Source organism: Aquila chrysaetos, chromosome 12 (assembly GCF_900496995.4).
Source record: "Aquila chrysaetos chrysaetos chromosome 12, bAquChr1.4, whole genome shotgun sequence".
In the NCBI taxonomy this organism is placed as follows: Eukaryota; Metazoa; Chordata; class Aves; order Accipitriformes; family Accipitridae; genus Aquila; species Aquila chrysaetos.
Genome location: NC_044015.1, coordinates 31719054 through 31744431, shown reverse-complemented (window position 1 = coordinate 31744431; position 25378 = coordinate 31719054). Strand labels below are relative to the sequence as shown.

Below are 25378 nucleotides of genomic sequence, written 5' to 3'. Positions count from 1 at the left end.
CCACCGGTGCCGCAGAGACACTGCGCAGGGTGGGGGCTGCGCGGAGCCATTTGCCTTTAATTGAATTTATTTGTTACAACCCCAAACAATGTAAAGCAGGCTTCTCCCAGGCTCCAGCTGCCTGCCTGCCCATTAAAATACCATCTAGAACAGCAAATCCCCCCTCCCGCCTTGATATAAAACAGCCGGTCAGCAAGAAGCGGCAAGCGAAGTCTCCCTGCACACGAGCCGATCCCCCGCATCCCATCCCGCTCCCCCAAGGCCGGTGGCCCGCGGGGCTCCAAGTCCCCTCCAGGGTGGCTCCGGGGGAAATAAGGGTCCTGCAGGGAGACCCAAAGCCCCCAGCTTAGAGCAGACCCACTGTCTGGGAGCCCATCTCCGCGGTGTCAGGGCAGGGGCAGGCTGAACCCTGTCCTGTCCACAGGCTTTTCCAGTTGGGTTTTCAATCCCCGTTGGCGTGGCGGGGTCTGGCCCTGTCGCTGGGGTTGTCACCCCCCCCCTGCAAAGCTTGGGATCCCCAAACCGGCCACCCGTCCGCCAAGCCCTACGCCCTCTCGCTTGGGGTGCAAGTCACCATGGTGTCTGCGATGGTGCCAGCCGCCGCTGGGGCCACACGGGTCCTGGGGGGGCAGCTGGTCCCCAGGGACCACGGAGGCAGCGGGTGAGCAGCAGGACAGGGGTGGGTGGCGCAGAGCAGGCAGGAGTGCCCGGGATGATCCTGCCACAGCCGGTCCTGCGTGGTGCTCGTGCGGCACAGGAGCCCGGCGCTGGCGTGGGTGAACCAGGATGGGTCGGGGGAGCCGGTCCTGCAGCACCGGGAGCCCAGGTCCCAGGGAAACCCGTGGTGCCCTGGGGTGGGGCAAATCCAGCTCAGTCCCGGGCCCTGGCAGACACCAAGCAGGTCTCCGTTGGCCATCCCATGACTTTTCCAAGGACATTGATGCCATTTCCCTATCTGCAGGGCACCGGTGGGAGAGCCCCAGGTGGAAACCAATGGTGACAGGCAGGAAGCGGATGGAGAATGTGGGTCGGGGGAACCGACAGTGCGGGAGAGGAGGATGACAACTTAGTTTTTAAAAATCAGGTTTATGAAAAGCAGCAGCTGCCCGGCGGTAGTGCGGGTCCACCGAGAAAGAGGAATGGTGGAGCTGTTAATAGCAATCAGGCAGCAGAAGTGCTGAATAGCCGTTTCCCTTCTGTATTTGGGGACACGCCAGATGCTACAGGCCTATCGCCGGACGAGGGAGAAACCCTTTACGTGCCGCTAAGGCCCAGGAGAGCTCAGTGGCAGCGGGTCGGGCTGGCAGGGGCCGTGGCCGGGGGGCACAGAGGAGCCGCCTGAGGAACTCAGTTTATTTATTGGGGTTTTCCCCATTTTTGGCTAGTAAGGAGACACCAGGACGAGCATCACCATCGTTGCTCCAGGGGACCGGGGTGGGCAGCAGGGATGGGGATGCACGTGGGCAGGGTGCTGCTCCGTGTGGGTTTACCGACCCCCCTGGGTGCCCTCAGCAGCTCCTCAGGGTGTCATTCCCGGTGGGAGCAGCACCAGGTCTGTCCAATAAAGACCTGAGAAGGGTGTAAAATGAGCAGAGAAATAATTGCCCCACAAATTATTGGTGGCATTTACCCCTTGCCCTTTTGCCAGCCCCCTGCCCCATGGATGGGGGTTCTGTGCCCCCCTGCCTCCAGCCCTGGGGTGTTGGGCTTGGCCGCCCATGGCAGGGGATGGGACAGCACTTTTGGGGCACAGCCAAAGACTGGGGTGTCTTTCTGTCCCCCCCCCCCATGGCCCTGGGGGAATATCTGGCCTTTGGGAAGGGCAACTGCCACTGGGGGTGGGGGGACACCGTGCTCTTGGTGGTGGTGGGGGGTTGTTCTTGGGAAAGGCATTGGCGGGGGATACCTGGTCTTTTGGGGGAGGACACCGGGCCCTTGAAAGGGGGGTGCCCTTCCCTTGGGGTGGCTATAGGGGAGATGCACGGCCTCTGGGAGGGGGCTGCCTATCCCTTGGGATGGCTATGGGGGGGCTGCCCAGCCCTTGGGGGGTGGACAGAGCCCTTAGGAGGGCTGCCTATGCCTTGGGAAGTGGTTACGGGAAGATGCCTGGCCCTGGAGGGGATACCCGGCCCTTGGGGTGGCTATGGGGGGGTCTGCCCAGCAGCAGGGGGGCCTGTGGGGGAATGCCTGGAGCAAGGAGGGTAGCTATGGGGGGATGCCCATCCTCAGGGAGAGGCTACGGGGGCACGCCCTGCCCTTGGGATGCCCTTGGGAGGGATGTCCATCCCTTGGGGCAGCTCCAGGGGGCTGCCTACCCTTGCGGGGTAGCTGTGGGAGAAGGGGTGGCTCCAGGGGGATGCCCTGCTTATGGGGTGCCCATCCTTGGGGAATAGCTACGGGGGGGGGGGGGGCCGCCTACCTTTGAGGGGGGGTAGTTACAGGGGGATGCCCATCCTTGGGGGTGGCTGTGGGGGGATGCCCAGCAGATGGGGTTTGCTACGGGGGGGGGGGGGTGTGTGCCCATCCCTTGGGGGTTGCTGCGGGGGATGCCCACCCCCGGGGGTGACAGCGTGGGGGTGCCCACCCCTGCGGTGCGGCTGGGACTGGGGGGGACCTGCCCGTCCCTGGTGTTGTCTCGGGGGGGGGGGGGGGGTCGCTGCCGTTCCCGGGGCGGGAGGCGGGGGAGCAGCCCCGGGCGCGGGGGGTGCCGTCGCCCGCGGGCAGGGCGGGCCGGACCGGGCCGGGCCGCCGCTGCCGCCGCCGCCGCCGCCGCCGCCGCCGCGCTCACCCCCCGCGGCGGAGCCGGGCCGGCCGGGCCGTGCGGGGCGGGGGGGGCGGGCGGGGAAGGAGCGGGGGGGGTGAGCGGGGGGGGGGGGGGGGGGGAGCGCCGCCGTGTGTGGCCGCCGGCGGCGGGGCGCGCCGTTGCCTAGCAGCGGCGATGGGCGCTGCCGCGGCGGCGGCGGCCAATGGGAGCGGCGGCGGCGGCGCGGCCCCGGCGCCCCCCGCCCCCGCCTCCCCTTTAGAGGCGCGGCGGGCGGCCGGCGGCACACAGCCCTCCGCACCGGCACCGCGCTGCACCGCCACCGGCCCCGCTACCGGCACCACCCGCCCCGCCCCGCCCCGCCGCGCGCATGGGGGCCGCCGCGCTCGGCCCCACATAACGGGGGGTGCCCAGCCCCGCCAGTCGCCCCGCCATGCCGGCCGAGCCCCCCCGCTCCGCGCCGCCGCCGCTCCGAGCCGCCCGCCGCAAGCCGCTGCCCGAGGTAAGGGGCGAGCATCGCCCGCTCCCGCGGGGGGCTCCCGGCCGGGGGGGGTATGGGGGGGCTCGGAGAGCGCGGAGGAGCCTGGGGGGGCGGGCGGCGGCGCGGAGCGGGTGTGTGGAGCCCCGTGTCCCCCGGCTCGGGGACTCGCTCTCTCCCCGGCTGCGGACCCGCAGCATCGCGGGTGCCGGAGGGGTCCCGGCCCCGCGCCGCAAGCCCACGGAGCGTGGCTGCTGCGGGATCCCCCCCTCGCCTCCCCTCCCCTCCCCGGGCAGGGTCTCCCCTTATCCGCTCCCGGGCTGATCCTCGCCCTCTCCCCAGGGCAGGGCCGTGGGCCAAAGGGCCCCGCTGTGGCTGCGGGCCCGCTTTCAGGCGCTGCTCTTCGCCCTGGGCTGCCGGATCCAGCGGCACTGCGGGAAGGTGCTCTTCGTGGGGCTGCTGGTGTTCGGGGCGCTGGCCGTGGGGCTGCGGGTGGCCTCCATCGAGACCGACATCGAGCACCTCTGGGTGGAAGGTAAGCGCGGCCCCACGGGTTCAGCCGCCCGTGGGAACCGTCCCGGTCCCGCTCCCGGCCGCGGCTTTGTCCGTGTCCCCCCCGGCCCCACGCGGGGCGCGGAGGTGCGGGGCCGGCGCGGAGGCAGGTGACAGCGCGGGAGCGGGGCGGGAGGAGGATGCCGCCGGGCGTCCCGCGAGCGGGGCCGCGGAGGACCGGGCCGTGGGTGCCCGCGAGCGGAGGTCCCGGCTGCGCGGCCGCGTGGTGCCGAGTTGTAAAGGGACACCCCCCCACCCACCCACGCGTGTCCCGGCGGGGGTCCCCGCGCGAAGGTGCGGTCGCGTCCCCGCACGGGCAGACACGTGCGGCGGCGGTGGCGCTCGGCGCCGGCTGAGCGTGCGTGTCCCCACGCGTGGGCACCCCCTTCCCGCGGTGCCGCTCTCCCGCCGCCGGGCCCCTTCCCCGCGGGGAGAGGCCCCCGGGGCCGGTCGCGGCCCCGTAGCGGGGCAGAGCCGGCAGCCGCGGGGCTGCCGGTCCCGGCTCGGGACCCCCGCCCGGAGGGGACGGAGGAGCGGGCAGGGTCAGGCAGGAGCAAATCCCCGTTTCCGAGTGGAAGCGGCTGATCCCCCTCCTTTGTTATTAATAACTCCGGCGTGGATTTTTCTCTCCCCTCTCCCTGCAGCTCCGCTCCCCAGTGCTGGGATTTGCTTTCCCTGCGCCTCCCTCCTGCTTTGGGGGTCCCGGGGGAGGGGGGGGGGGGGCAGCACCCCACATCGCACCCCCCCCTCTGCCCCATCCTTGCCAGGCCCTGGCTGGGGGGGGGGTCTCCCAGCCTGGGGTCCCCGGCGGGGTGCTGTGCAGGGGCAGATGTTGCTCAGCGGAGGGGTGTCAGCCATCTTTGTGCGGGAGCGCTGCCTCCTCCCCCACGCCCCGCTCCCTGTGTGGTCCTCAGCTACTCTTGGATTTGGTTCAACAATAGAAGCAACTTTGCTCTCCCACCCCCTTTTTTTTTTTTTAAAAAAAAAAAAAAAAAGGCCCTGCGTTCCCTCGCTGCTGCTCACACACAGATGCATGCACGCACCCCTGCCCAGGAATCCCCAGCTTTCCCACCTGCTCCCCACTCCCGAGGGGTGTTTGTGTGTGTGTGTGTCCCCTGATCTCGTCTCCATCACCCCTTTCCTCTGCAACACGTAGCAGAGAAATCCAGTGATACCTCCCGGTCCGGCCGGCGCCTGAGCGGTGGCTGCTGGAAGAGGGACGTGTTCCCTCCGTGGTTCCCTTGCTCCGGTTCGTGGCTCTGGCTCCATCGGATTTTTTTTTTTTATTGTGCTTTTGGGGTTGCAAGGAGTCAGCGTTTAGTGCAACCGCGGCCGGAGCCAGGGAAGTGGCTGTGGTTCTTCCCGCTGGGGGGGAACGGGACTTGTGGCACATTGGGGTGGAGAGCGGGATGGGGAAGGGGCCGAGCCTGGGGACGGCTGGAAGTGCCCAGAAACCCGGCTTTTCTTGCACACACGCTCTGCGCCCCACCGTGCTTCCTTGCTCGCATGGGTACGGCCAGGAGGGACTGCGGCTGTTGGGGCATATTTCACCCACACTGTGGTGTGGCTATAACGTGGGTGCCGGGGGCCTCTCTGAGGAACTGGCTCTTTCTCATGGCCGGGGCATCTTCTTCGGTGTTGGGAGCTGGGTTTTTTTTGTTTGGTTGGGTTTTTTTACCCCATGGTGAAACACTGCTGACCTGGGGTGTCCCACCCCTTCCTGGGCGATGGGTGGGTATACTGGGGTCTGCACACAGCCCCTGCTCTGGATCTGTAGCGCCTGGGGTGGGGATGGTCTGCGATGCTGGGGTGCTGCTTGGGGGGGCCCCCCCCTTGGCCTTCCTGGGAGGGCTCTTCCCCCGGGAGTGTACACCTGGGGCAGACCCCTCTGTGCCTTGCTCCTGGGTGGCACGGCCCCAGCGTGCTCGGGGAAGCCGTCTTTGGGCGTTGGCACCGTCTGCGACCACCAAGGACGATGTGGCCAGGGTGGCTTTAGTCCTGCGGGGTCCCTGACGCGCATGCGTGGGTCAGGACGTGGAAGGAAGGTTTGCAGCGGCTCTTTCAGTCTCGTGTATCAGCTGTGGGGCTGCCTCCCTTCCCCATAACCTCGCGTGGGTCCTTGTCTCTCTGCTGGCCACCACTTCTGTGTTTTTCTGGCGAGATCAAAGCATCCCTCGGTGTCCTCAGGTGTACCCAGCCCTCCCTGATCTCTGGACCCTCTCCTGCTGGTGTGGGGATGTGCATTATCGGGGGCAGGAGGGCCTGGGCTGGCCCTGGGGAGCAAGACACAATTTCCCAGACTGTGCGGTTGGATCCTGACCACTTGAAGCTGCTTGGGGATTTTCTCAGCCGCCACTTTCTCCCGTCCCTGGGTGTGCGGCAGGGTTGCTGGTGCGCGTGTCCATCCCTCTGCAGCAAGCCCGGTACTGTCATGCCAGGTTGAGGCAGTGCAGCTCTTGCCACTGGGCTGGCAAAGCTGGTGCTCCATCAGCCTGGCCCCAAAGCTTTGGGATCCCCAGGGTGCCAGGGGACCCTGGGTCCTGCCCTCTCTGGGTATGCGTGAGGAGATGTTTGCAGGAGCGTGGCCCATCCTGGCCCTGAGGCAGCGCCGTGGGGTGTCTAGGAGCAGGGCATGTGTGCAGGGAGTCCTGGTCACGTTGTGCTAGACCAGTAGGTCCCAGCTCAGAGGCAGGGTGGTTGAGGGTTCTGGGAAGCCTCTGATGACCCTCTGAAGCTGGTCTGTACCTGATCACCTGCCTCTGCCTAGCCAGGCTGAGGGATGTGGGTTGGTGATGCTCCAACCCAAACCACCTCACCCAGGTGAGGTCCCGCAGGAGCGGAGTGTGACTCTGTGCTGGGCTGTCCCCGCTGCAGGCTGAGCGCAGCCCTCCGGGAGCTGGGGACCTGGTGGGCAGGGGAGGGAAGGGAGCTGCTTCCCAGGGGGGCACCGCGCTGCTGTCCACCCACCCCCTACTCCCAGGGGAATAGGGTGGGCAGCCCTGCTTTGGCCTCCTGGCTGGGGTCGGTGTTGGGGCCATGCTGATGGCAGGTGCCCCAATGGGTGCCCCGAGCCTGGGTTGTGACCCTGGCCACTGTGGGAAAGTGCAGGGTCTCCGGCCCCAATTTGGGGGGGTGTTCTCAGCCACGCAGGCTGGGGGGTGCTTGCGGTATCCTGCGGTTATGCCTGACCTGCATCCCTGTTTGGGAGATGGAAGGAGGCCATGTCACCCCATAAATTGGACTTGACTGTGGAAATGTTCAATTAGGCTCCTCCGAAGCAATTAGCCACTCGGAGGCTTTGAAATCCCGGCTAGCGGCGAGTGTTGAGTTACCTCTAGACACCTGGCAGCTGTTCCCGGCTCTCCCAGGGCGTCTGTAGGGCCAAGGGGCCGGGGCAGAGAGCTCCGGGCAGGCAGAGCCCTGGGTGGTGAATGGGTCTGCCTGATTTATAGCGCCGAGGGCTGGTTCAAAGGAAGGCCGGGTTAATTCCTAACCGGAACAGCCGAGCACCCCGCACAGCCATCGCGCTCTCAAAGAGCTGCTGAGTCTCCCCGGAGAAGACCCCGTCCCTTTCTGGAGGGGTCAGGGACATCGTGAATGTGCCAGTGGGATGAAATGGGATGCGTGGGATGGGGGTGAGGGGAGTTTGCGGCCTTGTTCCCAGCTTGGGGGAAGAAGCCGAGTCACCCCCCAAACTCCTTGGCAATAGCTTTTGTCCGTCCTTGACCTCCGCGACAGGACTTGGCACAGGGCGTCCCCTCCCTGGCACCCGGGGCAGGGCTGGGGTGCAGTCAGGGGCTCCCCCTACAGCAGGGACAAGCGGGAGAGCAGATGCTGGCTGGCTCCGTCTTTGCGGAGAGAGGGGCATCGGGAATGGGAAAGCCAAGGATGGGGATCGAACACCCTCCCCACCCTGCCCCCACCCTGGGGAGACCATCCGTGCGGCCCCTCTTCCCAGCCCCTGTCCCCACTGTGCTTGGTGGGACCCACGGGGGGTGGGGGGGTTGGGAGGGGCAGCTGCTGTGGTGGGGAGTGGGGTGCCGTGGCCATTCCTGGGTGGGCACGGGGAGAGGTGGGTGGTCTCGTTGCTGCTGGCGGGTGGGTTTTGTGGGGCGAGGCGTTGGTGCAGGGGCTGAGAAAAGAGGAGGCGAAGCCAGGGTGTGGGGCTGGGGGGCTGTGTGGGGCTGGTGCTGGCAGCACGGGGGGGGGGCTCTGATGGCAGCTTGTCCCTGCAGCCGGGGCAGTGAGACGCCTGCCGGGATCCGGCCTGAGCCGGCCTGGCGCCCAAGGGGCGGCTCCCGGGCTGCCACGTCCCCGCTTTGTCCCCAGATGGGCGTCCTGTGGGGTCAGGGTCCCCGCTTCTCTCAGGGTGCGATGACACGGGTATCGCCCCACGGGGAGGGAAGGGGCAGCCCGGGGTCCCCAGCGCTGCCCTGGGGACCCTCCTGCCTGGCCTGGCAAGATTTTTCTTTGGGACCCTGCAGTCCTCTCTGTTCATGGGGTCTGAGCATCCTTGGGGACCCTGTGTCCCCATCCTCGGGGGCTCGGAGGAGCGAGGGGCAGCTGGGGCGTTGCTGCCATGGAGTGCCAAGGTCCCCGTTATCCCCAAAACCCACCTGCCTGGCTCTGCCCTCTGCTCCAAAGCACCTTCTCCCTCGCAGCCTTGGCTGGCTCTGAAAGGACCTTTCTTCTAGGGGGGGCTCATCCAGCAGCCCCCTGCCTGCCCAAAATGGGGCGCAGGCAGTTCGCCTTTATTTATCTTCGGGAGGCGAGTGCGAAACGTCTTGCTTTTCCCTTTCCCTTCCTTGACAGCTCGGTCAGCTTTTTTGGGCTGGAAAATTTTGCTAATTAACCCAGAGAGACTGGGAGACTCTTTACAGATGGCTGTGGCTTATCTGCCCCTATCCATTTTACTTTGCTTTTCAACTTATATATTTTTTTATTTCCTAGAAAGTGGTGGGGTTTTTTATTTGTTTTTTTGTTGGTTTTTTTTTTTTTTAACTTAGACATATCCATGGACTTAGGGAGGGGGCTCTTTTTTTGCGTTTTAAATGTTATTTGGCGGCTGGGAGGGGGCAGCGCCAGGGCCCGAGAAGAGGGTTTTATTATCTGCCTCTCCCTCGGGCCTGGAAAAGTGGTCTGAGTTCAAAAAATTCATTTCTTGCCTGAATGAAGCCAGCAATGTGGAAAAATTTCACCATTCAGAGGGGGATGAATGTATGTTTCAACCACACATTAAGTGACATTAGCAAGCAGTGGAGTGCCTAATGTGGCCATTTTTCACAGCAGCCAACAGAGGGGGTGATTAGCATAATTAGTACAGGCAGCCCTATACATATGGAAATGGCAAATGCCTAAATGCCAACACCAGTGGAAATTTATGTCAATGCTGACAGGAGTCTTAGCGGTGAATAGTTCCCAACTGAATCCCCTCTCCCCCCCTTTTTTTTTTTTTCTCTTTTTCGGGGGTCGCGCTGTCCCCTCGGTGCCGGCCGGGGCGGTGCGAGCTCCCGGCTGCCCCCCTCCCCGCGCTGGGAACCGCCGCCCTGTGATTTGGGGTAATAAAGACATTAATTTAGCTTTGCCGTTAAACAAAAGGGTTTGGCCGGGGCTGACGGCTGGGGAGCTGGCCCCAAACCGGCCCTTTCAGCCCCTCCGCTGCTGGCTTTTTGAAGGCATCCCCCTCTTCTGCCGCCCCTCTTGACTCAGCCGGGCGGTGGGAGCCCCTTTGGTGGGGCCGGCTTTGGTCAGAGGTGCCGGGGCAGCAGCGAGCCCTCGTTCATCCCTCGGCGCTGCCGAGGACACCCATCTGCCACCCACCTACTCCCCCTTCCCCGGGGCCGGCCCCACGCCACGGGGTGAATGGGGCCGGGAGGACGTGTTTTGACAGGACGGGGCCACGGGGCTTTTGGCGAGGCCGGCGGTAGCGGCCGGGACAGGTAAAAATGGCTCTTTCAGCGTGCCCTGGGCGAGACTTCCTCCGGAGCAGCATGGGTCCTTTCACTGCCTCCCTAATCCAGCTAATCCGCCCCACAACACTTTGAAGGTGGCCTCCGGCTTGCGCGCCGCTCGGCACGGGGAAGCGGTCGGTGGAGGGATGCTCGGGGCGGTGCCTCGGGACCCCTTCCCACCGCGATGCGGGATGGCGCACGGGATGCGGGATGGTGCTGGCATCTCTCCGATCCCCCCCGGGGGCTTTAATCACCCAGGGGTGGGCACGTCTGCCAGCGGGATGCGCTCAGTCTGTGCCACTGGGATGGCTCGACAGTGCAGTGTTTGCCCCCGCGGGTGCCCCTTGTTGCGGGGGGTGGGGGGGCTGCTGCAGAGGGGGGTCCCCCTGGGGATGGCTTTTCCCAGGGGATCTCAGCATGACGTTGCCCTCCTCCCAGCTGTGGACTTGAGCCAGGGTTTCTAGCCCTGGCATCGGGATGTTGTGCTGTGAAAAGGGGGCTGCTCCCCAGGGGGGCCCCCCCTTACTGCCCCCAGCTCTTCCCTTGCTGGGGGGCATGGCTGGAGCTGGGGTCAGGGCTGGCCCGGCCCTGGGACAGGACTGCAGCATCCCCCGAGTACCAGCCAAATCTGGGACTCGCCACATTTGTTACCACATCCCCATTACATCAGGAGGACAGGGCCTGATTTTTGGAGGCCGAGCGAGGATGTGTGCTCCCTCCCCGCCACCCTGTCCCACCCGGGTCACCCAAGCGGTGGTGACAGCTGCTGGCAGTGCCCAGGTCCCATCTGCAGAGTGGTGGCACTGCTGTTGTGACCACAGCCTCCGCCTACCCTGGGGGACACACAGAGCGGTCCTTGCAGCAGCATGCATCTCCTGGGGGGTCACCAGTGCCTTTCCATGGCCCCCAGCCCCTCCCATGGCCCTCCCTCACCTCCGGCCCCTTTGCCCTTAGCAGGCAGGGAGGGCTCGGTGCGGGGCTGGCAGCCCGCCCCAACCCACTACCCTCCTGGTGCCGCCCGGGCACGCTGCCCTGGCGCTCTCAGCCTGCTGCCCCCCACCCGTGGGTGCTTGGGGACAGGGCTCCCGTGGGGTTTGTCCACCTCCCGCCCTGGGTAAGCCCTGCAGGAGGTCCCCTTGCTGTCACGCCAGGCAGCCTGGCTGCGTCGGGGGTGAGCCCTGTGCCAGGGGGCTCGCAGCTGTGCCGGGGGCAGTGGGACCCGACATGGGCTCCTCTGATCCCAAACCCTCTTGAGCTGAGTCTGGGGGGTGCTGGCAGCCCCCGTGGGGATGTGGGGTGAGCTTGGGTCAGACCCCTTCCTGGGCAGGGGGCAACACAGGGGCTCTGTCCTGGCTGAGAGCAGGAGCAACCCCTTTCCCCCCTGCCAGCCTGGGGTTGCCCGTGGCTTGGGGGGGGGGGGGGCTGGCACCGGGCAGGGTGTGCTGTGGTCCCAGCACCCACTGGGGCAGCCGAGGGCACAAGCTGGTCTCACTGGGCGAGGATGAGCCGGCTGCAGCGCCGGGGCTGTGGCCGTGGATCCTGTGCCAGGAGGGTTTGGGGAGCGGTGGCGGCGGGGGGGGGGGACTCAGGCAGGGTGGCCGGGAAGGGGGTAGGGAGGCTCCCGCCCTGCTCTGTAATTTTGCGGCGGATGCTGTAATTACGGGGAGGGCTCCCCCGGCGTGGCCCGCGGGCGGGAGGCAGCCGCACACGCAGCCGCCCTCGCTGCCGGGGACCCCGTCCCCTCCCTGCCACCCCTGCCCTCCCTGTTTGGGCACGGTGGGAGCCCGCTGTGCACCCCGGGTGTATGGGGTGCGGGTGGGCATGGGGGTCCCATCCACCCTCCAACCCACGCTGCTGTGTGCCTGCACCCTGTGACACCCCCCCCCGCGTGAAACCCCCAGCCGGTGGTACCCACAAGTGGTGCCCACCCCAGGGAGGATGCTTGCTCAAGGCACGGCTGCCTCTTGGGACCACCCTGCCCCCAGGCGCCGGCATGGGGTTTTGGGGGGTGTGGGGTTCACTTTGCCCAGCATGGGGATCCGGGGGTGGTGGTGAAGCCAAACCCTGCCGGGGAGCGGAACGGGCTGTTAATAAGCAGGACCAGGGCGCCTGATTGGAACCAGAGGGCCCTTTGCATGAAAAAGCCAAGGGCTCCCTTTGTTAATTGGAATTAAAAAAAAAAAAAAAAAAAAAAGAAGAAGAATTTACATACAGTTCCTCATTAACGTGCTCATTGTTGGTATCGGGGTGCCCCCCCAGCCCCCTCCCCGGGCCGGGGGGCTGCGTGCGGCGTGGGGCGTCTCACCCCGCTCCCGGCCCCGGGCCGGCCGGCGGGCGCGCGCCCGTTTGAAGTGTCCTTGGCAGCCCTGTGTGCGCTGCCTTGTCTTTTCATGTTGCTCTTTGGTTAATTAGGGTGTTGGAATTTGAGGCTTCCTCACAGCCTTTGAAGCTTGCTGACGGCTCGCAGTGCCCTGTTCCAAATTAACACTAATTACAAGGGACGGCTTTTTATTTTCTCTTTTTTTTTTTTTTTTTCCTTTAATTTTTTGGGGGGCTCCCCCCGCACTCCACGCTTGCAGATGTGTGGCTCCTCCCGCAGCCGTGCTGGGCGGAGATGCCCACGGGGCACAGCAGGATGCGTCCCCCGGGAGCGGTGTCGATGCTGGGCACCCCCCCCCATCGCCGTGTCCCACCGCCCGCCCGGGTTCGGCGTGGGTGGCACGGCTGAGATCAGAGCAGCTCGGTGCACCTCCTGCCCGACCTCCCAGCCTGCTGGGAAGGGGACGGGTGTCCCGTCCCCCCCGTGACACCCACCCTCCCTGTGTCCTCGTCCCCTCGCCCCGGGCACTGCCGTCCCCTCTGACACACACACAAAGGCTGAGGCTGTGTCCCCCCCTCCCCAGCCCTGGCACAACCTCCATCCCAACTGGCATCTGATGGACACCAGCTGCTCCCCGGCCCAGCCAGGAACAATAAAGACACTTCCCTCTCCCCGTTCCCAAAAAGCAGGGAAAAAAAACAAAACCAAAAAACACCAACCCATATAATAAGTCATTAAAAGGGAAGATTCTGCTCCTTATTTGCGGTCTCGCTCCGGCCTCCTCGGTGCTGGCAGGGGGCCAGGCCCGCCGGGGCCCCCGCCTCTTGCTGAGGGAGCATCCCGGCGCGGATGAATCCTGACCCCCCCCCCGCTCCTTCCCCAGCACCCGGGGCTGGGCAGGAGCCGGCCTCCCCCCTGCCAGCCTTGGGAGGCACCCTGATGTTGGGGACACTGGGGTATCCCTGGTGGGTGGCACTGGGCACTGCAGCATCCCCCCCCCCAGGCAGGGGGCTGGGAGCAGGGCGGCTGGGTGTCGTACTTAGTGGGGGTCTCAGGATCGTCCTCCCACCCTCCTCTGGGCTGTGTCGTCCCCCCTTGTCGCTGTGCCAGGAGGGATGGGAGCCCCTTGTTCGACGGGGATGGGGACGGCTGTCCCTGGGATGGTGCTCCGCCACGCAAAAGGCCACGGCAGGGTTTGATCTCAGCCCCAGCCGTGCTGGCCGGGAGGGGATTTTTTTCTTCTGTGCCGAGGCGGTTGCAAATGAAGTCGGCAACTTCTCCCGGAAACCTCAGCCCTGCCGCACTTGGAGCTCTCCTGCTGCCGTCAGGGATGGATCTCAGAGCCTCGGCGGGACGAGAGGTGTCCTGCAGAGCTCCACGGTGTCGTGTCCCTCCCCTGTGCCCAAACCCTTCCCGGGGTAGCCTGCACCTGTGGGGGCTTGGGGGTGCCCGCCTCTCCCTACACCCATTCCCTGGCCAAAACGCTGCCCGCCTTGGGGTGCCAGGGAGCAGCTCGGCAGGGATGGGGTGGGGTGTCCTCAGTTTTGCTCTCTGCGTCGGGGGCCGGTTGTGTTGGGCATCTGCAGCACCCACCACAACGCATGGGTGGGAGTGGGCAGGATTTGCCCCATCCGCTTCACCAGCTGTCCGTCTGTGGGGTTTTTCCAGGGAAAGCAAAGCCAACGAGCCGCTCTGGTGCTGGAAATATCCATGTTGGTGGGAAGGGGGATGCCTGGTCCAGTGTGGGCTGGGGTGCTCCCTGCTTGGGTCCCCTGGGTGCGAGCGCCCAGAGCATGGAGCAGTTGGGGAACCCCGTGGCAAGAAGCCCCCCCCACGGGTTAACGTGGCACCATCTGATGCTGCGGGCGCCTCGCTCGTGCCAGCCCCTTTCCCTGGGCATCCTGATGGGCAGGACAGGTTGGTGGGATGGGACCTCTGCCAGCCTTGGCACTGACAGGACACATCGTGGTTCCCTCCACAGCGGGCAGCCGGGTGAGCCAGGAGCTGCGCTACACCAAGGAGAAGCTGGGCGAGGAGTCGGTCTACACCTCCCAAATGTTGATCCAGACGCCGAAGAGGGATGGGGAGAACATCCTGACGCAGGAGGCCCTGCAGCTCCACCTCGAGGCGGCCCTGGCCGCCAGCAAAGTCCAAGTCTCGCTGTACGGAAAGTGAGTCCGGCTCCGGATGGGCGGTGATGGGGACCCCCGCAGTGTCCCGCGTGTCCCCCCGCACTACCCCTTGCCATGTCCCATGCGGGATGATGCTCTTCCTCAGCTCCTCCTTCTGCCTTTCCAGATCGTGGGATTTGAACAAGATCTGCTACAAGTCGGGTGTCCCCATCATTGAGAATGGCATGATCGAGAGGGTGAGTGGCGGGGCCCCCAGGGAGCCCCCCCCATGGGGGATCGGTCCCCCAAGGAACGGGTAGCGGGTGGGCTGTGGTGGGGATGGGGCTCGGCAGCCCCAGGTGCTGCAAAGGCACCGCCAGCTCCGTGCGGGAGGGCGCAGGTTTGGGCAACCCAGCGGGGTTGAGGGGGGAGCAAGGGGGGCCTGATCCATCCCTGCTGAAACCCTCGCATCTCTTCCTCCCACAGATGATAGAGAAGCTGTTCCCCTGCGTGATCCTGACGCCGCTGGACTGCTTCTGGGAAGGCGCCAAGCTGCAGGGAGGCTCAGCCTACCTCCCGTGAGTGTGGGGGGGCCGTCCCGGGGTGCAGGGGGCCACGGGTGGGAGCAGGGGCTGAGGGGGCTGCCAAGGGACTGCGCTTGACCTCCCCGTGCAGCTTGGTCCCGCTGCCCTCAGGTCCCTCGGCGCTGCCTCAGGTCCCTTGGTGCTGCTGCTTGTCCTGCTCGCCCCCAGGATGGTCCCACCACCATTGCTCGTCCTGCTGGGTCAACACCCTGGGGACAGGTCCCTGTCCTTGTCCGCCTGGCCTCAGTGGCACAGGCAGGGCTGCACCGCTGGGGGGAGGAGGGGGGGCTGCACCCCACGGGCAGGAGCTGCCCATCCCTGCCATCACACCAGCCAAGGATGGGGATGCGGGGACAGAGGCCGTGCCGCAGGCAGGTCCCTGGGGGCTGCTGCCCCCCAACAGGGCTTTGTGGGTGCCACGATGACGAGCAGGCACCCCACGCTCCTGAGCCGTGCCCAGGGACACAGAGGGCGCAGAGTCCCCGGGGTGGGTGGCGGGTGACTCCCAGCCAGCTCCCTGCACCGCGGTGGTGGGGCTGGGGACCCCGGGCTGGGCGGGGGGGGCCCCCCCCACACATTCCTTCTGTTTACGCGTGTGTTTGTCCGGGAGAGCCGGGGCGGCTTGTGCATTGTCAGCAAACGCAGCCCCGCGCTTTCTCATGCTAATGCTGCTCTGAAAGCTGCCCCTTGCCAAACAGATGAAATAGTGGCCTTATTCAGGCTGCTGCCGGACGGGGAGGAGGGGGAAGGGGCCACAGCATCCCCAGCCAGGACTGGGGGACCGGCTTTGCCCCACCAAGACCTCAGGTTCTCCCCATCCCAGCCTGGGGAGCAGCCGGGAGTGGGAACGAATGGGGCTGGGGTGGCCGTGCCAAGTGGGATGCTGGTGGCATCGTCCGCCGGGGTGGGCATCATCCTGGTGCCGGGGTATGTGGCAGGCAGGGTGGCACCCGCAGCAGTGCTGGGACCCACGTCTCCTCGGAGCCGGGTGAGCAGGTGCCCAGGCGGGCACCCCGGCTGAGTGCCGGCCAGCCCATGGGGACTCGTCCCCCTTTTTAACGCCGAGGGGTGAGCGGGGCGGGAGCTGGAAGAACAAAGAGCAGCAATCTATGGAAAGACAAAAGGATTTGCCCTGGCTCAGTGAAGCAAGCGAAAGCAGATAAAAGGGGCTCTCTTTGGAAGCAGCAGCAGCTCCGGTTGGTATGTGGGAATCTCGAGCGGCCGGCTCCGGCCCAGCCAGACTTCATGAATTATTAGGCTGCGTTTCTCCCCAGAGCCCACACTCGCTCGGGGCTTTTTCTTCCCATCTTTGGAGCGCCGGGCTGGGTTATTGGCTTTTTTGTGTGTCCTTTCTGTCTTAAAAAAGAAGCCGAGTGAGGCTGGGAGCTGGCCCCCAGCACCCCAGGCTGGGATGAAGGGAGTAGGGCATCTGCAGGCAATGGAAAAGCCCCTTTTCCTGGGTACCCGAGTCCCATAGGGTCCCGCTGGACCTTCAAGGACCTGGTCTGCACCCAGCTCCCAGCACCGTCCTGAGCCCCCAGAACCTCTGCTGAGCCCCAAAAACTCCAGCTTGGGGGGAGGTGGCAGGAAGGGCTGGAGGGGATGCTGGGAGCCCTTGCCTGCCTGCTCCCCTCTATCAAGATGTTAGCCCGCAGGCAGTAATCAGCCTGACTGCTCGCACAAAGCGGGGCCGGACGGTGGGGCCGGCTCCCCCCGCTTTGTCCCAGCCTAACAGGATCAGGCATGCTACTTGACTTGGGCACGGCCCGCTGCGCCGTGCGGGGCACGGGGGATGCTGCAGGCGGCCCCGGGAAGGGGTAAGGGATGCGCTGGGGACTGATGCTGCTCCTCTGCATCCTCACACCCCGCCTTCGAGGGCACCCCCAGGACCCATGGGATGAGGTGGCAGTGGTGGTGGTGGTACCGCATGTGGATTTCGGCATCCCCCATCACCCTAGTCCTGCTCTCTCCCCAGGGGCCGCCCGGACATCCAGTGGAGCAACCTGGACCCTCTGCAGCTGATGGAGGAGCTGGGGCAGTTCACGTCTCTGGAAGGCTTCAAAGAGCTGCTGGACAAGGCAGAGGTGGGGCAAGCTTACATGGAGCGGCCCTGCCTGGACCCCCGGGACCCCCAGTGCCCCCCCAGTGCCCCAAACAAGCAGAGCCAGCAGGTGGGTCACAGCCCGTGGTGACTGGGAGGGGTGTGGGGGCTTGCTGCTCTCCTGCCTGCCCCATGGTCCTGCATCCCTGACGCCTCCCCTCCACCCGCAGAGCCCCGACATCCCAGCCGAACTCTCTGGGGGCTGCCACGGCTTCTCCAGGAAGTTCATGCGCTGGCAGCAGGAGCTGATTTTAGGCGGCACGACCAAAGACTCCCAGGGCAAGCTGCTACGGTGAGAGCCGCTGCGGTGCGGGTGTCCCCAGGCATGGCGTAGGGGCCCAGCCGCAGCACTCACCCCCGGGACGGTTTTGGGGCAGGGTTCCCTTATCCTCATCCTCATCCTCATCCTCATCTGGTGCCCATGGGAACCCACTCTGGCTGCAACAGGGGCTGCGGGGCTGTATGGGAGAGCATGTGAGGCTGGCGAGTGTATGGGGCTGGCGAGCAGGGCAGTGCTTCGGAGCAAGGAGGGGGACTGGGGCCAGGATGCCTGGGTCCTCTCCTGGTTGTCCACAGTGGGGCTGGGAGCCGAGGGGTGGGGGACGGACCCATTCCTGCATCCCGGGGCACTGCAGCCGGTCCCAGCGAGGTGTGTGCCTGTCCCCCAGTGCCGAGGCCCTGCAGACCATGTTCCTCCTCATGAGCCCCCGGCAGCTCTTTGAGCACTTCAAGGATGACTACGAGATCCATGACATCAGCTGGAGCGAGGAGAAGGCGGGCGCCATCCTGGAGGCCTGGCAGAGGAAATTCGTGGAGGTGGGCACCGGGAACAGCCCCCACATGGGACTGTGCATGGCATCCCCCTGCACCCAGGTTTTTGTGTGGCCACAGGTCCTGGCACCACTCTCTCGTGGTCTGGTGGGTCCCTTGGGACCCTCAGTGGCGACGCTGACACCCTGGGTGGCTCTGGGGCAGATGTACTGGGGAGTGGGGGGGTCCTGACTCCTCTAATGGGGTGTACCTCCGGCAGCTGGCACAGGACTCCATCCCGCCCAACGCCACGCAGAGCGTCCACGCTTTCTCCACCACCACGCTCAATGACATCATGAAGTCCTTCTCCGACGTCAGCGCCATCCGGGTGGCTGGGGGCTACCTCCTCATGGTGCGTGTGCCTCCTCTCTGTGCCCCCCGCCGTCCCTCCATCACCGCCCCTGTCCCCGCTAACCCGCTGTGCTCTTCCAGCTGGCCTATGCCTGCGTCACCATGCTGCGGTGGGACTGCTCCAAGTCCCAAGGGGCCGTGGGCCTGGCCGGGGTCCTGCTTGTGGCTCTCTCCGTGGCCTCTGGCCTGGGGCTTTGCTCGCTGCTGGGCATCTCCTTCAATGCAGCCACCACCCAGGTATGTGCTGGGGGAAGAGCTGGGTACCGTGGGGCTGGTGGGACCCTGGGGGCTGCAGGGTGGCCGGGTCCCCTCCCAGGCAGTGGCTGTGTCCTCCGGCTGACGCTGGCTGCTCTCTGGCAGGTCCTACCCTTCCTGGCCCTCGGCATCGGTGTGGACGACATGTTCCTCTTGGCTCACGCCTTCACTGAGACCAGCCAGCACATCCCCTTCAAGGTGAGCACCGGGCCCTGCCCAGGGGCTCCCTGGCCCCCTCCCGCCTCCCCACGGCCCCTCTCGTCATCCCCTCCCTCTGTCCTCACAGGAGCGAACAGGCGAGTGCCTGAAGCGCACGGGGACCAGCGTGGCTCTCACCTCTGTCAGCAACATGATCGCCTTCTTCATGGCAGCCCTGGTGCCCATCCCTGCCCTGCGCGCCTTCTCCCTCCAGGTAGGGCCAAGGTCCCTCTCTGGGAGGGGCAGGAAGGGACGGCCAGACCCTGCCCTGACGTGTCCCCCCTACCCGCAGGCTGCGGTGGTTGTGGTGTTCAACTTCGCCATGGTGCTGTTCGTCTTCCCCGCCATCTTGAGCCTGGACCTGCACCGCCGGGAGAAACGTCGGCTCGACATCCTCTGCTGCTTCTACAGGTACCGCCGGACTGGCCGGAATGGGGCTGACCCTGTGTGTTCCCCGCCAGAAGCGTGGGGTGACTCTGTTCCTCTGCCTCAACATCTCCTCCTCCTTCCCTCTCTCCTCCTTTCCTCTCTCCCTGCAGCCCTTGCTCCTCGCGGGTCATCCAGATCCAACCCCAGGAGCTCGCCGATGCCAACGACAACCACGCCTGCCACCCGTCCCCTTACGGGCACCCCGGCGTGGCCACCAGCACCCAGATCACCACCACCGTGCAAGCCTTCACCCGGTGCGACCCCTCGGGCCACCACGTCGTCACCGTCCTGCCGCCCACCTCCCAGGTGTGCACCTCGCCCGCCGTCCTCCTGCCTCCCACCGACCCCCTGGGCTCGCAGGTCTTCGCCCCGTCCAGCTCCACCCGGGACCTGCTGGCCCAGCTGGATGAGGCCAAGGGTGGGCGGGAGTGTGTCCCGCTGCCCTTCTGCCGCTGGAGCCTCGCCGACTTCGCCCGGGAGAAGTACGCCCCGCTCCTCCTGCGGACCCGGACCAAGGTGAGGTGGGGACGGCCCCGGCAGTGCCGCCCGAGGCGGGTGCGAGGCAGGGGACCCCGCCTGACCCCCCGCTGTCCCCGCAGGCGGTGGTGGCGGTGCTGTTCCTGGCGCTGCTGGGGCTGAGCCTCTACGGCACCACCATGGTGCACGACGGGCTCTACCTGACGGACATCGTGCCACGGGACACCAAGGCGCATGCCTTCATCTCGGCCCAGTTCAAGTACTTCTCCTTCTACAACATGTTCATCGTCACCAAGGGCGGCTTCCACTACCCGGGCGCCCAAGCAGCCCTGCTCAGCCTGCACCAGGCCTTCAGCACCGTCAAGTACGTGGTGCGGGAGGGCAACCGTGACCTGCCCAAGATGTGGCTCCATTACTTCCAGGACTGGCTGCGAGGTGAGGGACACTCCTCTTCTCTCGACCTCCCCTGCCTAAGGACCCTCTGCCCAGCCCGCACCCCTCCCCGCTGGCCTGGCAATGCCTTCTCTGGTGTGTGGCACCCTGGGGAGGGTGGTCCCACGGTGTCCCCAAGGTGCCCAGCTATGCCAGGCTGAGCCCTGGGGTTTCTGCTCACCCATCCCACTGGCACGACGCTCCGTGGGGCACACAGGGTGCCATGCAGGGGTGCCCCAAGGGATGCTCACCCCCCACACTGCGTCCCCAGGGCTCCAGGCCACCTTCGACAGGGACTGGCAAGCCGGGCGCATCACCCACGACAGCTACCGCAACGGCTCCGAGGACGGGGCGCTGGCGTACAAGCTCCTAATCCAGACCGGCAACAAGAAGGAGCCCTTCAACTTCAATCAGGTGCGTGGGGACGGGGCTGGGGCGACTGGGCTGGGGACAATGCTGTGCCCGCTGCCCGACTCACGCCCACTCCTGCTCTCTCCCTGTAGCTGACCACGCGGCGGCTGGTGGATGAGAACGGCATCATCCCCCCCGACACCTTCTACATCTGCCTGACGGTGTGGGCCAGCAATGACCCCCTGGGCTTCGCCGCCTCCCAGGCCAACTTCTACCCCCCGCCGCCCGAGTGGATCCATGACAAGTACGACACCACGGGCGAGAACCTGCGAAGTGAGTGAGCGCGGTGGGCTCCCCACAGCCTCCTCCTGCCCCCCGGCATCCCCCTGCAGAGGACCCCGCTCCCTGCACCTTTCCTGCCCTGCAAGCATCCCCCCAAATTGAAACTCCCCACATCCCTCATCCCATCGACATCCTCTGGTAGAGAAACTGCCCTGCTTCCCTGTGCCCCATGCTTGTCCCCCTGCACCCCACACCCTGAGCACCCCACTGTGCATTCCCTGGGCCCTTAGCGTGCAGCAACACACCCCTGCTCCAGCACATCAGCATTTCGCTGCAAAGAAGTCCCTCCAGTCTGTTCCCTCTCTGCCCCACAAACATTCCTCTGCAGAGGAACCCCCTGCTCCCCGTGACTCCCCACCTCACAAGCATCCTGCTGGCAGAGAAACCCCCTCCTCCTTGCCCCCAGTCTGCTCCCTGCACACTCCTCAGCCCCGTGGTACCCAGCCAGGCATTGTGCTGCCTGGGCTGCCCTCAGGCTGGCGTGGCTGGGGTGCCCCTGTGGTGCCTTCACTCCTGTGCTGCCCGTACCCCCATACTGCCCGTGCTCTCCTCCCCAGTCCCGGCAGCCCAGCCACTGGAGTTCGCCCAGTTCCCTTTCTACCTGAGCGGGCTGCGTCGCACGGCTGACTTCGTGGAGGCGATCGAGAGCGTGCGGGCTATCTGCCGGGAGGCTGCCCAGCGCCACGGGGTGCTGAGCTACCCCAGCGGCTACCCCTTCCTCTTCTGGGAGCAGTACATCGGCCTGCGCCACTGGTTCCTGCTGGCCATCAGCATCCTGCTGGCCTGCACCTTCCTCGTCTGTGCCCTGCTGCTGCTCAACCCCTGGACGGCCGGCATCATCGTGAGTACGCACCCCGATGCGTGGGGACTGGGGGGTGACCGGCTGTGGTGCCCTCCTGACGGGTGGGTACAGGGACATCCAGCCCTGCTCCCATCCTGCTGGGTGGCCCTGGGTACCTGCTTCATGGGGATGGGGTGATGGGGGTGGCCAGGGGCACCCTGGGCGGAAGGGACACCCATATGGAGGTGGCAGTGGGTGGGGGACAGCCGTATGGAGGGAGGAGAGACGTCGCTTGTGAAGGGAACCTATGGAGGGTACAGAGGTCTGGGGACATCCATGCAGAACAGGGCGAGGGGGACACCCATATGGAGGTGGCAGTGAGTGGGCGACCCATACGGAGGGATCAGGGACACACCCCTTATGAAGGGAACGTGTGTAGTGGGCAGGGGTTTGGGGACATCCATGCAGAGGAGGGTGAGGGCCACCCCCGATAGATGGGACAGAGGGGTACCCCAAATAGAGGGAAAAGGGGCAATGGGGTGAGGCTGCCCTACATGGAGGGGTAGGATTGGGCATGCCAGACGGAGGGGCAGAGGGGACAGCCGGTCAGAGCCACCCCTCAGTGACCCCACACCCCTCCCCAGGTGTCCATCCTGGCCATGATGGCAGTGGAGCTGTTTGGCATCATGGGGCTGATGGGCATCAAGCTGAGTGCCATCCCTGTGGTCATCCTCATCGCCTCGGTGGGCATCGGTGTGGAGTTCACCGTCCATGTGGCCCTGGTGAGCACAGGCAGACCCCTGCCTGGCTGGGGGGCACCCCGGTTCCCGCTCCCCGGCACCCTCACCCCCCCGAGCCCCATGTGCCGATGAGTGGCCACGTCATGAGTGGCACAAGGGGACGAGCCCCGCGTGACATCCCCATCCCATGCAGGGCTTCCTGACGGCTGCAGGGAGCAGGAACGTGCGGTCAGCCGCAGCACTGGAGCACACCTTTGCCCCCGTGATGGACGGTGCTGTCTCCACCCTCCTGGGCGTCCTCATGTTGGCTGGCTCCGAGTTTGACTTCATCATGAGGTGAGTGCCGGAGGGGGCTAAACCAGCTGCTTGATGCCCCCCCAAAGTTTTGGCAATGGGAGCTGGTGAGTGTGGCAGCCCCCTGGCTGCTGGTGGGGATGTAGGGCAGCTGGCGAGGACGTGTCTTGCTGGGTGGCAGCTTGCATGGAGGCCGGGGAGTCATGGGGGGGCTAGGGTGTGTGGTGTGGGAAGCTGTGTTTGGGGTGGGACAGGGTTCATGGCGGCTGTGCCCGCTTACCCCCTCTGCCTGTGCCCCCCCCAGGTACTTCTTTGCGGTGCTCACCATCCTGACGCTGCTGGGGCTGCTCAATGGGCTGGTGCTGCTGCCAGTCCTGCTCTCCGTCATCGGGCCACCCCCCGAGGTACAAGACCTCCACCCCACCTCTCCCTGTCCCAACCCTGTATCTACATCTCCTCATCCCCCATTGCCCCTCACCCTGTCCCCTCTTCACCCCGTACCCATCCTTGCCTTGTCCAGTCCCAACCTCGCCTCGTACCCACCTCGGCCCATCCCTCACCCGGTACCATCCCTGCTTTCCCCCATCCTTTCTCTGCCCCATATCCAACTTGCCCCATTTCTACTTGACCCCATTCCTGCCTCACCCCACACTCAACTCCCCCTATCCCTCTCTGACCCATTTGACCCCATCCCTGCTTCACCCTGTATCTCCCTCACCCCACATAGCCCTCACCCCATCCTCACATCACCCCATACTCCCTGCCACCCCACACTCCTCTATCCCTGTATGTCCCTGGTCCCTCTGACACTGTCCCCTCTCTCCCCAGGCATCCCTGGTGGATAACGGCCCCCACCTGCCCCCGCCGGCGCCGGTGCCCCCGTGCCTGGGCCCCGGGGGGCTCTATGTACGTCGCGCCCCAGCCTGGCCCGCCGCCTTCCCTGACCCCTCGGACACGGAGTGCTACACGGAGGGCAGAGGGCCGGGCAGCCCCCGGGGGCCCTTCATCGTGCCCCCCGCCCCGGCACACATCCTGCTGGAGGCTGGCAAGGACCCCAGCTTCCCCCGCATCACCGTGAGTGCCTGCCTGCTGTGGCATCGCTGGGTCCCCAGCAGCCCCTCGGAGAGGGTCACAGATAGAACTGGGGGACAGGGGCTCCTGGGTCTCCTGTGGTGCTGGTGGGGTTGCCAGCGGGATGCTCAGCATGGCTGGGGGCCCTCATGCTCCGTATCCCCCCTCCAGGTGCTGAAGCCCTACAAGGACAGCCCGGAGGTCCAGGGGAAGAAGGAGGGTCCCGGCCTGCAGCCCACAACCCCCCTGCCCTTTGAGGAGCCGTGCCCCGCGCCGCCCCGAGACTACCCGCAGCCCTGCCCGCCGGGCGCCCGGCCAGCCCCCGCCGCAGCCCTGCCCGCCTACAGCACCCACCTGCAGGGTCCCGCCGGCAGCTACACCACCGTCACGGCCACCGCTTCGGTGACGGTGGCCCTGCACCCCACGCTGCCTGGCTCCTACCCCAATTTCGGTCCCGAGGGCTTCGCCGGTGGCGAGCAGGACTGCCTGGAGGAGCCCAGCATGCCCAGCACCGGTGGCACCACCGTGCCCGATGCCTTTGAGATGCAGAGCATGGGACGCCGCGGGGCAGGCACCCGGCGCTAGGTGAGCTTGGGGACACGGGCACCTTAACCTGGGGCTCGTGCACGGCAGCATGGGGGTGCAGGTTTGGAGGAACCCGGCTGACCCCCTCCCCGTTCTCCCCGCAGGTTGCTGGCTCCTGAGCAGAGCATCTCCCCAGCGCCTGGCAGGCACAGGAGGGTGCAGAGCGGGGTCGCCCGCATCGTGCTGCTAACTGCCGGAGCGGTGATGCCACCCGGTCTTGGCCGAGGAGGACCAGCCCCCCCGCACCCCCCCCCTGCAGAGGGGCTCGGCAGAGCGGGCTGGCACTTCTATGCAAGCTGTGTGCAGGCCATGCCTTGCCCGCGTGTCCCCCACCCGGGGCTGTGCTGATGGTGCCGTGTCCCCTCACCCAGGGTTTAGGGTTACCCTGCCCCGGGCTTGTTGCCCCCCCCAGAAATGGAAGCACTAACTCCCCCCTCTGTTTCTGGAGCTGCTGGCAAGGTGGGCTTCAGTGCCCTGCCAGCTCCCCCTCTGTGGGGTCACTGCCTGCTCCCTGTCACCTCCTCCTGGGAGCCCCCACCCGGGCCTCAAGCTGGGGTGCCCCAACAGGGTGACCTGATGCCCCCCGTCCCAATAAGGGGGCAGCCCCACAGCTAGCCATGCCCTGGGGTGCCATGGGCAAGGCCTGGGGCGGACACCCCCCCACCTTTATTTATTGCAAAGGGAAACTATCTATAGAGAGATATATATTTTTAAGCTTATTTTAAAAGATTTATTTCTCAGCCTACGGCCTCGCCCGGCTGCCCAGGGTGCAGGCAGGGAGGGGGCAGACCCTTGGCCGGTGCAGGGCTGCCTGCCGGAGGCCGCAGGAGCCCGGGGCAGGGGCGCAGACCTGATTCACGCCCCCCGCTCCATGGGGTGCTGGGTGGCCACGGGCAGCTCACCCCCTCTGACATGCTGCTCAGTGCCTCAGTTTCCCCACCGGCGAGCACGGGAGGGCCGGAGATCGGGGACGTGCCACGGCAGAGCCAGGGAGCCTGTTGCTCCCACCGCACAGGCAGGGTTTTGGGGTGGGGGTCCTTGCTGTGCCGAGCCCCTGAGCTGCCCCACGGTCAAAGCCCCTCGTGCCACACTTGTGCTCTGCCCTGGTGACAGCACGTGCTGGTGCACACATAGGGCAGTGCACACTCACATGGGCACCCGTGGTGCCACCGGGCACATCTCACTGGGAAAACATTTCTCACCGTGTCCCCGTGCAACGGGGCTGTCCCTGAGGTCGGCCCCTGTCCCCCGTCCCCATCCCGGGCACCATCCGCACCATTACCCAGCACTTTAACTCCAGCGGTGTTTGCCGTGCCCGTGGCCCCGGCCCCCCCCGGCCCCCAGACACTGCCGCTGAGCTGGGGTGGCCTTGGGGACCCCGTCCCCGTGCCAGGCGTGGGCACG

The 25378-nt window shown here is 66.0% G+C and overlaps 1 protein-coding gene across 1 annotated transcript; it reads left to right on the top strand.

Moving 5' to 3' along the window:
* Nucleotides 1–3057: 3057 nt before the first annotated feature.
* Nucleotides 3058–25240, top strand: PTCH2 (patched 2). The gene is made up of 24 exons (XM_030033674.1): nt 3058–3263; nt 3582–3774; nt 14044–14233; nt 14361–14430; nt 14660–14751; nt 16733–16928; nt 17029–17150; nt 17527–17674; nt 17889–18020; nt 18101–18256; nt 18380–18472; nt 18561–18686; nt 18765–18883; nt 19012–19417; nt 19501–19813; nt 20082–20224; nt 20314–20494; nt 21061–21344; nt 21929–22066; nt 22218–22360; nt 22623–22722; nt 23147–23392; nt 23561–23974; nt 24079–25240. Exons 1-23 carry the CDS (start codon nt 3195–3197, stop codon nt 23972–23974), a joined length of 4074 nt encoding a protein of 1357 aa, XP_029889534.1. The 5' UTR covers nt 3058–3194; the 3' UTR covers nt 24079–25240.
* The last annotated feature ends 138 nt before the right edge of the window (nt 25241–25378 follow it).

What these genes read in the sequence shown, in the direction of transcription:
- PTCH2 (XM_030033674.1), top strand. Translation starts at nt 3,195, where the DNA reads ATGCCGGCCGAGCCCCCCCGCTCCGCGCCGCCGCCGCTCCGAGCCGCC. An exon ending in GAGTTTGACTTCATCATGAG is followed by an intron (nt 22,361 to 22,622) that starts GTGAGTGCCGGA and finishes TGCCCCCCCCAG; the next exon opens with GTACTTCTTTGCGGTGCTCA. An exon ending in TCATCGGGCCACCCCCCGAG is followed by an intron (nt 22,723 to 23,146) that starts GTACAAGACCTC and finishes CTCTCTCCCCAG; the next exon opens with GCATCCCTGGTGGATAACGG.